At 31.0% G+C, this 14,307-nt stretch overlaps 1 protein-coding gene across 1 annotated transcript; it reads right to left on the bottom strand.

Moving 5' to 3' along the window:
• Positions 1-835: 835 nt before the first annotated feature.
• On the bottom strand, positions 836-7,051 carry LOC125851905 (uncharacterized; the record flags this gene model as incomplete). The annotated part of the gene is made up of 6 exons (XM_049531649.1): positions 6,952-7,051; positions 6,394-6,861; positions 6,235-6,303; positions 4,695-4,763; positions 2,338-2,437; positions 836-990 (listed from the first exon to the last, which is right to left on the bottom strand). Coding segments are annotated over exons 2-6 (657 nt in total), but the record flags the coding sequence as incomplete, so codon positions are not given.
• Positions 7,052-14,307: the final 7,256 nt, after the last annotated feature.

Raw genomic sequence — 14,307 nt, 5'->3', positions numbered from 1 at the left:
GTCTTGTATCTTGGTTCTTGACTTCCCCAAATAATAATTTCTATGCACTATTTATAGATGTAAGAAACCGTAAATAAAATAATTGAGTCCAAATTAAATTAGGAATCCAATACCAAAAGGAATTGGATTCCTTTTTCTTTTTCGCTGCGTGAACAGTAATACCTCCGCCTCAACTTAATTCTGCACCATTTACTTTCTGCCACGTGGCAGCAGCAAGAAGGAAGCGTAAAATTGAATTTCCACAATTTGCAGCCGCCATTTCCTTTTCTATATAAATATATTATTTTATTAAATTTAATCCATTAAGCTGTCTGCTTGATTTCCTTCTTCAACCTTTCATCTTTAATTCGTTTTAGCTTCAAACTTCTCCAATTTTCCACCAATTTAATCCTACAAATAAAATACCAAATTTAGCATAATCCATCAAATTAATGCTCAAAAAGGACAAATATAAATAATAAATGTGAGGAAATAATGATTAAAAATATGTATTTTTAGCCTCACATCAGAGGCACATATCTATCCTTCTCCCCATCCTTCCAATTTGGATTATGGTCCCTCCATTCACGATATCGATCCTTCCAGCTCTCATCTCTAACCCATCCTTGGTTACCACTCTTCCTTGGGTACTTTGAACGATAGCCCCCACCTTGGTTAGCTAGAAAATTTACTTCCTCGTCATACATTGCTTCAAACTTCACTTCCTCAGGATTCGAACCCCGACTCCCACAACATTGACACCACGGGCACTATCTCCCATGACATTTTTTGATAAAATGTCAAGCTGTGTCATGATCTTGGCCATGTTTTGGTCTCCCTCATTGTCTTTTTCAACCTGATCCTTGGATAGCTGAAATGTGACCGGTGAGACCTGGTCTTCGCGGGTATACCACACCCTGTTTATGGTTATCATGCCATTGAGAAGTTGAGCTGCTACTGCATATGGTTGCTGCATTAATTCTCCGGGCGAGAGTTGGTCAGCTATTCCCACTACAAGAAAGTGAACATATAACGACATTTTCTAAATGTCGTATCACGGTGTTTAAATGTCACAAATTTGTTTATCGACATTTCTTTTACATTTTGACCAAATGTCGTAAATTTTAGTGTCGAGAATTTTTTTTGACATTTAGGTAATTGTCGGGAAGAATTTGTGACATTTACTTTGTGATATTTAGGTAAATGTAGAAAAGAATTTACGATATATACTTCGCAACATATAGTTAAATGTTGGTAAGAAATTTATGACATTTATTTTTTGAGATTTAGTTGAATGTAGCTGAGAAATTTACGACATATATTTTGACATTTAGGTGAGTGTCAGTATGAGATATATGGTATTTATTTTCGACAAATAGATAAATGTCTGTATGAGATATATGACATTTATTTTTGACATATAGGTAAATGCCGGTATGAGATATATGACATTTATTTTTGACAAATAGATAGATGTCAGTATGAGATACATGACATTTATTTTTGACATTTAGGTAAATGTCGATATGAGATATATGACAATAATTTTTGACATTTAGGTAAATGTCGGTAAGTAATTTCTGACATTTATGAAATGCCACTTAAATTTTTTGACATTTAAATTAAATGTTGGTAAAAAAAATTCAAGACACTTATGACATTTATAAAATGTCACAGACACTTTACTTAACGTCAACAAATGAAATTATTGAAAGTCATAAAATTAGTGACATTATTCTAAATTTTGCAAAATGTCATATCATTTTCTACATTTAGACTAATGTTGTTATCAAGTTTCTTTAAACATCCCTAAAAATTCTATATATATTTTTTCTCAAGACACAAATACTTATACATAATTCGTGCATTCAAAACTATCCTCTTTATAACCAATATTTTATGTAAAGCAAATGTTTTCTAATATTATAACCAAAGAACAAATAGCACTGTAATAAGTGTACAGTAAAAGTTAAACAATGTCAAAACAAATGATCTATTCTATCTCAAGTAAAAATGAGATCTAACTAATTACAATAATTTCAAAAAAATCAACTAATTAACTCCTAATTAAAATGGAATTAAAGTCACTAATAAAATCTGCAATAAAGCTTTATGATCAATTCAAAAGTCGAGCATTTTGAAGTTGATTTTTGACCTCAGTTTTCTTAAAAATTCTGCACAAGAAATTCACATAATTTTTTTTTATAACTATATAATAATAGATATTAGATCCTCATTAACTAGAAAAAATTGAGTTACAAAAAATAACGAATTGAACTTTTCTAAAAACAAACATATTGAGGAATCGATGAAAAAGGAGTAACTATATAGATGATATTTTCCTCCCTTTGAAAAAACAAAGGAAAGAGGTTTGATGATTTGTAGTTTTTTTCAAACTTACCCACTTATTTTTATTTTTTCCAACTATGCTAGTTTGAATCTTCTTGATCATGTTAGCCTGAGAAAAAAGATTAACTTGATTATTTTGATACTTTACGAAATTTAAAATTAACATTTCATTGATTACATAAGTGTGCCAATGGTTCCAGAACAATCAATTGTTGGGTGTTGGAGTAGAGACAAATGGTCGAGGAAGAAAAGAAGGTTGCATTTAATAATTATAAACAAGAAAATCTACGTATAAGGAACTTGAGCAATCTGGACAAATAGATGAACATGAATGTTACTACCAAAATATTGTTATAAATAACGCAGAGGTCAAAACCAAAATTAATGACAAGGTGGAAGGCAACTAATATGCTGGACAAAATGAGGACAAACATAATGAGAGTTATACCAATCCTACTTGTAAAGATCTTAGCATGAGCAAACTTCTAGAAGTCCACAAATCAAAAAAAGGGCCTACTAAAGCCAGGAAAAGTTACAAGAAAAAAATACCTAGGCTTCAAATAAAAGAGCTATTCAAAGCAACTTTATTTATGTATATATTTATGAGATTTCACTAATTAATTTCCAATCCATATAGAAGTAAAACAATACAAATATACTCATTGATTAATTTATAACCAACCACACTATATAGCTCACACAAGTTACAATATATATAATTATAAGAGTAAACAAATAGCTAGAAATAACTATAACCAGAAGTTGTAAAAAGAGGAGGGAACTGGAAACCAAAGATAATTGTGACACAAAAAGGAAAAAAAGGAAAATGGGAAGAACAAAGGAACAATCAACAATAAAAAAGAATCACTTCAACAAGAAAAGAAGAACAAGAATAAAAAAGTGTGACAAAAAGGAAAAGTTGAAAAAATGGCAAAAGTTCTCTAGAAAAATATTCCCTTCCTCACAAAGGAGGGAGATCAAATTAGTTTTTCTCACTCTTATGTTTCCATGATTAGAGCAGTTTTTTGGAATATTAGGGGATGAAATCAAATAAAGCTACTCAAAGACTCAAAAAATTGATTAATACAAACAACACTAACTTGGTTGCAATCCTTGAACCTTTTGTGTCCTTGACTAAGATCAATGGTTATATGAAGTATTTAGGATTTCAACATAGTATTTTCAATGATAATGATAAGATATGATTTGTCAATTTTTAAATAATGGTATATTTTAGTCGCTCCATTATACGGTCCTTGGTGTAATGGAACGACTAAAATATAATTCTTGACACTACTGAAAAATTGGGAGGTAGACAACACAGAATGCACACGAGTTAGTTGTGAAGTCACGAATCTTGGACAATTGGGACCTAACTTCACATGGTGCAACAATAGAAGACAAAACAAAAGAATATGAAAAAGGTTTGATTTGAGTATTTTTCTAATGACCAATAGACTCAATTGTTTCAGAGCAATGATATTATACATTTGGAGAGAATTGATTCAGATCACAGACCTGTCTTAATCAGTTGTTTTCATTATAATCAGATTGGTATTTAATACTTCAAGTTCGTAGATTTTTGGACTAAGCAAATTTATTTTCATGGCTTTGGTAGAAGAAGTTCAAGTTGTTATATCAAAGGCAATTCAATGTGGGTTCTACAACAAAAATTCAAGATTCTGAGCATGAAACTTTGATTGTGGTCCAGAGAAGTTATTTGGAATGTGAATGAGTATGTAAGTAAACGGGAAAGAAAAATGTTGGAACTGGAATAACTGAACTCGGCTAACAACAACAACCAAAGTAGAGAAAATCTTCTCTAAAGTCAGGCAGAATATACGAGATGCATGGTTGGATATTCAACAGACACTATTGCAGAAAGCACATATCAAATGGGCCGAGGAAGGAGACAATAATACCCAGTACTTTCACAACATTATCAGATACAAAAGAAGGAGGCCACAATTACATAGGATCAAAAACCACATTGGTGGATGTGTATAGGGAAGTGTTAACATCACCAAAGTAGCCATACATCACTTGGAACATATCTTCAATCTACCACACCAGTTCACAGATCATGCTATTCTAGACATCATCCCGACTTGTATGAATCAGGAGGACAACATTAAGCTTACTAAGGTTTTTGATATAGAGGAGATTAAAGAAGCAATTATAAATATGAGTGCATGTAGTGCAACTGGACCAGATGGTCATAATGGGTACATGATGTGTGATTAACAGTTAATCGATTAATCCAAAATTAAAAAAGAAAGAAGAATCAATTGATTCCACGATCATATAAATTTAGGATCTAAGCAAATTAAAATAAAATTCAAAACTTGAATGAAATTTTCTCAAACCTTTTTTGTGTGAACAACTGGAATAGGTGATAATGATTGTTGACAATCATCGAATGAGTTATCAGGAACCTATTGCAAAAGAGGAAAACTATTATAATTAAGAGAAACTAAGCAATCATCTAAAAAAGTACTTTTTTGTGAATAAAACAATTATTTAACCTGCTTTGATTTTAAATTTGCATCAACAATAATACCCAAAGACTCTATAACCAGAAGCAGTAAAAAGAGGAGGGAACTCCAAACCAGAGATAATAGTGATGAGAAAAAGAGAAGAATGGAGAATGAGGGAAATGGGAAGAACAAAGGAACAATCAACAATAAAAAAGAATCAGTTCAACAGGGATTTGCTATACAAAATCAAGGAAGATCATCTCAAGGTAACAATGATAGTATTCAAAAGGAACAAGATCAAAAGAGATGGAAAGCAACAAAAATCAAATTGATATTGAAGAGCGAGAAATTGAAGCAGAAGAAGCTCCCAACACTTGCGATATAGTTCAAGAATCTAACAACATTCAGAGATGATAAACGACATATCCCCACAACAGTTAACCGTAACACTAGAAAGAACAACTAAAATAACAAAACACTAGATAACGCCAAAGGTCAAATCAAACAGAATCAACAAAAACATAAGCAAAAGGAAAATCACTCATATATGGGTCAATTAATAGTCCAAGTTGATGAAAGGCAACTGATTACTGTAGCTCACCGAGGTGAATACTATGAAACCTCTAGCAATATTCCAGCGAGATAAAGGTTATCCCTCGACTTGATTTGGTGATTGATCTTAATATAAAACCAATCAAAAAATTTCACACAACATCAAGGTATGCTTGAACAGAGAATTGAAATATCAAGCCCTAATGAAAAAATTGTGATTGCCTGAACGTTTGTGAGTAAGGGTCATACTCTTGATGGGGTTCTAAATGATAATAATGGTTTCTCTCCAGTTAAGAAAAGAAGAGCAAGGATCAAAAAGTGTGATAAGAAGGAAAAAGATGAAAAAATAGAAAAAAGTTGTCTAGAAAAACATTCCCCTCCTCACAAAGGACAGAGATCAAATTAGTTTTTTCCAATCTTATGTTTCCATGAGTAGAGCAATTTTTTGGAATATTAGGGGATGAAATCAAAGAAAGCTACTCAAAAAACTCAAAAAATTGATTACTAAAAATAACATTTACTTGGTTGCAATCCTTGAACCTTTTGTGGTTATATTAAGTATTTGAGATTTCGTCATAGTATTTCCAAAGATAATGGTAAGACATGGTTCTTATGGACCGACAATTATTAGATTTCTATTATAGACAACTGTGAACAATAATAGCTCACTATAAGGATATACTACGGGGCTGCCAATATTGATCTTTTTATACTTGCTGTTTATGCCAAATTCATGGCTACATACAGTGATTACTAGTTGGTCGGTTAATCCAAAATTAAAACAGAAAGAAGGATCAGTTGATCCCATGATCATATAAATGTAAGGATTTAAGAAAATTAAAATAAAATTTAAAACTTGAATGAAATTTTCTCTAACCTTTTTTGTTTGAACAACTGGAACATGTGATAATGATTGTTGACAATCTTCAAGTGAGTTATCAGGAACCTATTGCAAAAGAGAAACACTATTACAATTAAGAGCAACTAAGCTATCATAAAAAAAGTACTTTTTTTGTAAACAACACAATTATTTCACCTGCTTTGATTTTAAATTTGCATCAAGATTAATACCCAAAGACTCTATATATGCTTGTATTCCTTTCTTCACTTTATCAGCTATAATTTCTTCCATATCCCTTTTTGCTTCCGATAATTTTCTCTCCATCGCTTTCTTATCCTCTTTTGCTTCCTCTTTCGCTTCTAAAAACTTCTTATCCATCTCTTCCATCTCTATTTTTGCTTCACATATCTTTTCGGTCATCTCAATTTTCATAGCTAAGGTAGCTTTTTGAACTTCCATCGCAACCCTTGTATCAAAATCTCTTTTTTCTGCCTGAGATCATTTATATACGGGGCCATAAACTAAGCTAGGAGATGTTCCTTTTCCTAAAGTTCAGACAATTCCATGAGAGCCTGATCCCATTACTTGTGAGTACACATCATTAGGAGCACATCCAGGGACATTCAAATCAGGATACACCTCAGCAAGATCATCCATTTGTTTCTTTTTGAAAGAAAGGTAAAGTAATGAAAAGTTAAAAAAAATTGTAATAGAATGAAAGTACCTATATATTTATAAAGAGTAAGAATATACCATAACTTCACCAGCTATATCATTTACTGGTTGTTTATTTGCTCTCATGTGGGTTTTTTTAAACACCTCAATGCGCGTTGGCTTTACACTATTATTCTTTTTTGTCATCTGTTTGAATAGTAAGAGTTTGCCATTAAATATTCGTGATAAATATTATTTAATATATTAAATATTTGGCTAAAGTTGCACATATTTTTAATGTTTTGGCTAATGAAGCTGCACTTTTCACTTCTAAAGTTTCACTTTACTCCAAAATTAAAATAAAAACATATCAGCCCATATAATACATGTTTTCCGCACACTTAACTAAAGAATAAGAAGATATTGTTACTTATTATCATATAAAAGTCTATAGTTTCACTTTACTCCAAAATTAGAAAAAACATACTAGACCATATAATACATGTTTTCCGCACACTTGACTAACAAATAAGGAGACATTATTAATTATAACCATATAATAGTATTCAGATTAAAAAGAATAGAGTATACACCTAAGTAAATTTCAATTTGACAAAATATATATCAAGCTAATCTTTGATTGATTTTACTATAGATATATTTTAGACTAAAACTGTAAAAAATAAGTATCCAGATTTACACAATTTTTCTTTTGAGTAGTATAAAAGAAGAACTTTGTAAACACTTGTAGAACGAAAAAAATATTTCTGGAGTTTCTTACCCAACAAAACCTTATATCTCCATACTATTAAAGAAAACAAAAAACACATAATAACCTGTAAAGTTCACACAAAGAGTCCTGAAATCTACACCTATGTTGTTCGACTACTGTTGTTTTCTTTGTAATCTTCAAACTGCAAATCAATAGTAAAATTTCAACAAATAAATATAATGTATGAAGGCTGTTCATGTGAAATTACATAATATTTAAAAATTATATAAGAAGTACTTTAAACTCCAAATCTATTTCAAAGCACAAATTTTTGTAAGAATCTCTCTAAAGAACTTCAAGTAATATACTCGCCTCAAGAACATCCAAAAGAGTTTTGAAGAAAATACTAAAATTTTCAGTTGTTTGAAATTTATATTGATAAAAAGAGGTGCAATTTTCGGAATTGGAAGAAGGAAGCCCTAAAATCAGAATTAAAAGGCGGGAAGTATCGAAAAATTTACCTCCAATTTGTTTTTTCCTCCGTATATGGAAAAAAATCCATATTTATCGGTTGAAATATGCAATTTTCCATATTTTTTTATGACTTTAATTTGTGGAGAGAAAATTGTAAAATTGAAAAGACTTGACCAATTTTAACAAAGATGGGACTGAGTTTGAGAAAAGGACTCAAATTGAGAGGACCCAACATCTAAATTTGTTGTTTGATTTGAAAATTTGTTGGATCTAGCTCTCTCTCATATGGATCTTGTGTATGAATTTTGCTATTTGATTTGTTTTGCACTTCTCCTCTTTCAAAATTCAAATGGGTCTAGTGTAGGGATTTTACTATTTGAGAATAATTTTTTTATAAATGTAATTCTTGAACAAATTTCAGGCATAAAAAAAAGATGTGACCTTTGGCATCCTATTTTTTAATTTTAGTTCATTATTTTAATTGCTTTTACAAGATTATTCATTTTATTCTGCTCTCTCCCTCATTTTTACTCCTTTACTATTTTTAAAAAATTATAATTTTTATTTTCACTTATGACATATAAAAAAAATAAAATTATTATTTTCCTATTTTTATCCTTAATATTAATTCATTATTTTCCAAAATAATTTTAGAAGATCTAAGACTATACATAAACTAAAGTGGATATTGTAATATACCTTTCGCTTTCTAGTTATAGTCTTTATGCCAATGAACTTGTCCGTGCTTCGCACAGTTATGAAAGACGATAAGATGTCAATTTCTATTTATCAAAACATATGATTGATTTCATAGAGAGAAACGTTTGGTTGGTAGTTAGCTAGCTTCCAACAAAAGCATAAGTTAGTGTATTATTGAATAAAAATACATAAACTTACGACACTAAAAAATTTATATAAAATACAAAATATAGAGAAATCATAAAGAGAACTACAAAAAATAAATAAATAATGCAATATCATTCTTACGATCTTAATCATTAGAAAATAGAAAAAAAAACATAATCAATATACAATCTTCCGATTGAGCTCTTGTCGAGATTCATTCCCACAAGCCAATAACATTCAATAAACTTCATTTATTCTTCAAGTAAAACTAAAGAATGCATAAAATAAGTAAGAAAAACATATCAATTCAAAAGACTAATGTGATCATTTCTAGTTTTCTACAAAGTTTTACAATTTATAGGACTAGCTATAATATGAATACCAAATTATGTCATGAATATGACTATTAATTAATTAGGGATTAATATAATAAAAATTCATGGGAGTAATGAAACTAAATAAGTTAATGATTAGTGTTATTATATTATTATAAATTATAAATTAAATTATATTATTAAGTGCATAATACATTTTGCTAGTAAAGACAAATCACAAGAGAACTAAAATAAATAATAATCCAACATCATTAATTCTTGTCTTCACTTCCACAAGCCGCAATCACCACCAAATAGTCTTCATTTTATTCTTCAAGTTAAACCAAAAAGATCAACACATTAAGAATTGAAAATATGACAATTGAAAATGATGTTCATGTACTCATTTCAACAAATTGTCTTACAATATATCTATTTATTATAGGATTCAGTAGCATATGCAAGATTTTTTGTAAGCGGTATCGACGTTTAAAAAAAATATAACTACATTATATTAATAAAAACTACTTATTAAGACTTACTGATAAAACATAGATCAAATAAAATATTATAACTCGCCACAACAAGTTTTTATGAAATTAAGTTCATAAAAAAATTATGAATAAATTCAAGAAATTCCAACTAGAATGAAAAAAATCAAACATTAAAATGCACTTGATGAGGATCGAAGTCAGGAGATCCTGCACACATGCCATTGCCCCAACCAATAGGTAACGATCGCTTATCTGTTCATTTGTTATGATTTATTTAATAGTAGTCAAATTCCATTTTTTCAGGTTATTTATATATATAAATCACTTTTCTTTTATCTATATATATGATTTCAACTTTCATGTTGGAAAAATAATTTCTTAATGATAATACAATTGAAAAAAATATTTTAATTTGATATTGATAATTCAAAGTTTGAAAAAAATTTACTAAAATATGTTTGGTACACTAGATCGAGTAAAAATATATGGAGGGATCCAATTAGATAAAAAAAAATTCACACATACTATTATATCTCTTTTTCAAAAAGTAAATAAAAAAAATATTAACTTAAATTTTCATTTTGAAAATAATTTCATTAAAAATAATAGTGTTAAATATTTTATATATATATAAATATCAAGAGAAGAAAAAATTAAAAGCAAAAGAAGAAAAGAAAAAAGAAAGAAAGAAAATATATATATAAAAAAAAAACTTGAAGCTCCTAAAATGTAAAGGGGAAAAAAACATTGTTTGGGGATTTTATATATATATGTAGCAATTTTTTTCCGACGAAGCCGTGTCTTGTGACACCTCTTGGGCCTTCCTAGATCCACCTCTATATCTTCCGCTACATGAAAAGCCCAGGTAAAGTATCTTTGATTGATTTTTTATCCGAAATTAGAATTTACAATTAGAATTCGACCCGATCTGCCCTCCTCGAACTTCTTGCTTCAATTTGAATACCCTCCCAAAATCACATATTAACTCACAGTGGATTGAATCCAAAAAATAAAAAATATAGCTTTATGAAGGGGAAATTAAATTAATAGAACAAATCATTCTCATAATTGAAATATGGAAGAGCTGGCCGTAGAGTGACTTGAGTTATATATACAGATAATTTATGTTGCTTCAATTGACATTACACGAGAGGTGAGGGCACAATTATCTGAAAAATCTTTTGGGATCTTTCTACTTCTTTAGAATAAAAAGAAAAACTTAATTCTTCTTCTACAACAGATATTGTAACGAATGTTGAGTTACTATACATTACCCATAAGAATTAAACTTTAGTCCTTTTGATAAGAACGATGGTAAAAATGAGGTACTTTTAATCATAATGTAAATTTCGTTCAAACATAATCTAGGGGCAAATTTGATCGACCTTTATCTATATATATAATGATGAATAATTTTTTTGAAAATAACTAGATTTTAAAAATTAAGTGTAAATATCAGTAAGTAGCGACTAATAATAGGTTTTAACAATACTTTTCGTCATATGTCATAAAAATCAATGACATTTTTCAAGAAATGACATATTATATTCGATATTCGTATCAAATGTCACTATTTCAGTGACATTTCACTATATGTCGCAAAAATTAACGACATTTTGCAATAAATGTCATAATATATTCGACATTTATATTAAATGTCGCTATTTTAGCAATATTTTGCTAAGTGTCGCTATAAAAATGATAGTTTACAACAAATGTCATTATTTTAATGACATTTTTCTAAACGTCACTAAAATCAATGACATTTTGCAATAAATGTCACAATATATTTAACATTTATGTTAGATGTCACTATTTTAGCGATATTTTTGCTAAATGTCGCTAAAATCAACGACATTTTGCAACAAATGTCATAATATATTCGACATTTGTATTTAATGTCACAATTTTAGTGATATTTTTTCTAAACGTCACTAAAATCAATGACATTTTGTAATAGATGTCATAATATATTCGGCATTTATATCAAATGTCATTGTTTAAATGACATTACCGCTAAATATTGCAAAAAAATGACATTTCGCAATAAATGTCATTATCATTGCAACATTTTTGGACCAAATATCATTATTTTTACGATATTTGATGTCAAATGTCATTGTTTTTACGACAGTTGACATAATATGTCATTGTTTTATGATATTTTATTCTTAAATGTCATAAAATTCTTTATTTTCCGACATTTGTTCCAAATATCGCCAAATTAATGTCGTCGTATGTCTATTTTCTTGTAGTGACCTCTGTTTACCGAGTCTAGACTCCGGTAGAAGTATTGGAGTAGCACATTATCAGGTAGACCATGGGTTGGTCATTGAAGCACCGGTTTTTTAAATCGGAGCCAAGTTTCGTGCAGAGGTTCTCCATTCAGACGCTTGAAGCTTTGATTGCTATCCCAAATCGTCATCATCTTTGAGGGAGGGAAAAATCGCACATTACATGCGGTAATCAACTCCTCCCACAAAGTTATTGAGTTACGTGGCAACTTAGCCAACCACTTGCATGCCTCGCCCATCAATGAGGAAGGGAATAGACTCAATCGAACTGATTCCTGAGAGATGTTTTTGAACGAGAATGGTCCACACACATCTACAAAGTTTCGAAGATGCTCGTGTGGGTCCTCATGAACTAATCCACTGAAATGTCCCTATAGTTGCAAAAGTTGCAACATGGTGCTTGTTATGTCGAATACTGTGTTTCCCTCTGCCGGAGGTAGACAGATAGCTCCAACACCTCCCATGAGATGCGGATCATTGATATTGGGCTCTTGGACATCGTCGAGGTTGCCGATGTCGTCTTGGTGGCCTACCTGGCTACCGTTGCTACCATTAACACTCATGCTTTCTGAAATATTTACACAACAAACAAATTATTAGGTAAGTAAACTACCATTAAGAAGAACAAGAATTCTACTAATCTAAAAATTCTCAAATAACACCACTCCTCGGAAGTGCCACCATTTTGATGTTTAAAATGCGTAATCAACGACACAACTTCCAATTCAAGTGTCTACGATGTGCAATAGTATAATAACCCAACCAAGGGTTGGGATCGTCCCAAGAGAGTGGTTTTGAGAATTTATAGAAAAATAAAATTAAGTTCTAACTAGTCGTAGCTAAAGACATTAACGAGTAAAAACATAGTAAATAAAAGGGGGTGACACAAAGTGTCAATTATCAAATTGGGGGTTTTGTCACAAATAAATAAAAACAGCGAATTAACAATGGAATCTAAACGATGAGAGGGGGATTCTTGGGATGTGACCGGAATACGGGTTAATCTAAATTATTGGTACATGTTTTCGATAGAAAAGTTATAGAGTAATAGTGACTAGGCTAAGCTTTATGTGGAAATAAGTTCTCTCTAGAGCAACTTACCCCGTTTCAAATGGGTTCCTCTCGGACACCCACTTGTTTCATAAAGGCCAGCCTACGCCTTACTCGAGTCACTCTCTTGAGCTGAGTGTTAGGATATGGGACTAGGGCTCACCCTCTCGGGCTGAACCTCATGTCGACCCACTCCTTAGGCCATCAATTTAGTGGTCTTAGTTTTACGACCTCTCTCTCGAGCAAGCCGAAAACACATAAATAAACTTGTATTTGCAACTACAAATTCATTAGATTCATACACAGCCACTAAACGAAATCACAATTAAACGACAAATAAACTATCAACAAGCAAGACCCAACAAATATCTTAACCCATATTCGCTAAATCACACCCCAAAAATTGGGTGTTTTAGCCACATATCAAGAAATTGAAATTTATATCTAAATGAGTTTGCATTCAAATGGGTATGAAGATTTAAGTCTTGTTATAGGCCAAGAATGAAGAATTCAAGAGACACAACTCCAAATCTTGAAAATGAAAACCCTCTTCTTATCTAAGTATCCAAAACCCTCTCACTTAGAGAAAAAAGTACTATTCTATATGGAATTTATAATAATTGTTCGATTCTCGTTAAAAATTAATAAAGAAATTAGTATTTATAGACTTCAGAAAATAGTGCTGGCGGATTGCTCGGCGAGGTTAGTCAGAATCGCCGATTAACTTGGCGATTCACCCATTGGTGTAGTTCATTGCCGTCTTGCACCAACCTTCAACATCATTATGCTCTGTGTCATTGGGTGACATAGTACTGCTTCACATAATTGCTCGGCGATGCGCCGACTGCTCCCTTTTTCGCCGACTTGATCCTTTCATTTAGGGCTCAACACACTTGAACAAAGGGGGGAGTGCGTCCCTTAGGCGAATCGCCAAGCGTGCTTGGCGATGTTCAGGCTTCAGCTTCTTTGTTCTTTTCGGTCTCTTTGTTCCTTTTTGCGCCTAAGTGTCCATCCTTCCACTAAAACTTCAAATACCTAAAACTTAAGTGTTATCATAAAGATGTTTAGAATAAATAAGCATTTGAGGACACTATTTCTATTAAAATAAATCCCTAAATGAGTCCAATTTGTGGACTCATCAACATTCCCAACTTAAACTTTTGCTTGTCCTCAAGCAAACTCAAGTTCTGTCGTTTAAAAAGGTTGTCTCAAACAGTGCTACACAAGACTCAATCATGAATGCATACAATAAGACGCAATTTACTTATGCA

The sequence above is a fragment of the Solanum stenotomum genome, unplaced genomic scaffold, assembly GCF_019186545.1.
Source record: "Solanum stenotomum isolate F172 unplaced genomic scaffold, ASM1918654v1 scaffold30470, whole genome shotgun sequence".
Classification (NCBI taxonomy): domain Eukaryota; kingdom Viridiplantae; phylum Streptophyta; class Magnoliopsida; order Solanales; family Solanaceae; genus Solanum; species Solanum stenotomum.
Note: the sequence above shows the minus strand (reverse complement) of the source record. Positions and strands in the feature narration are given on the sequence as shown.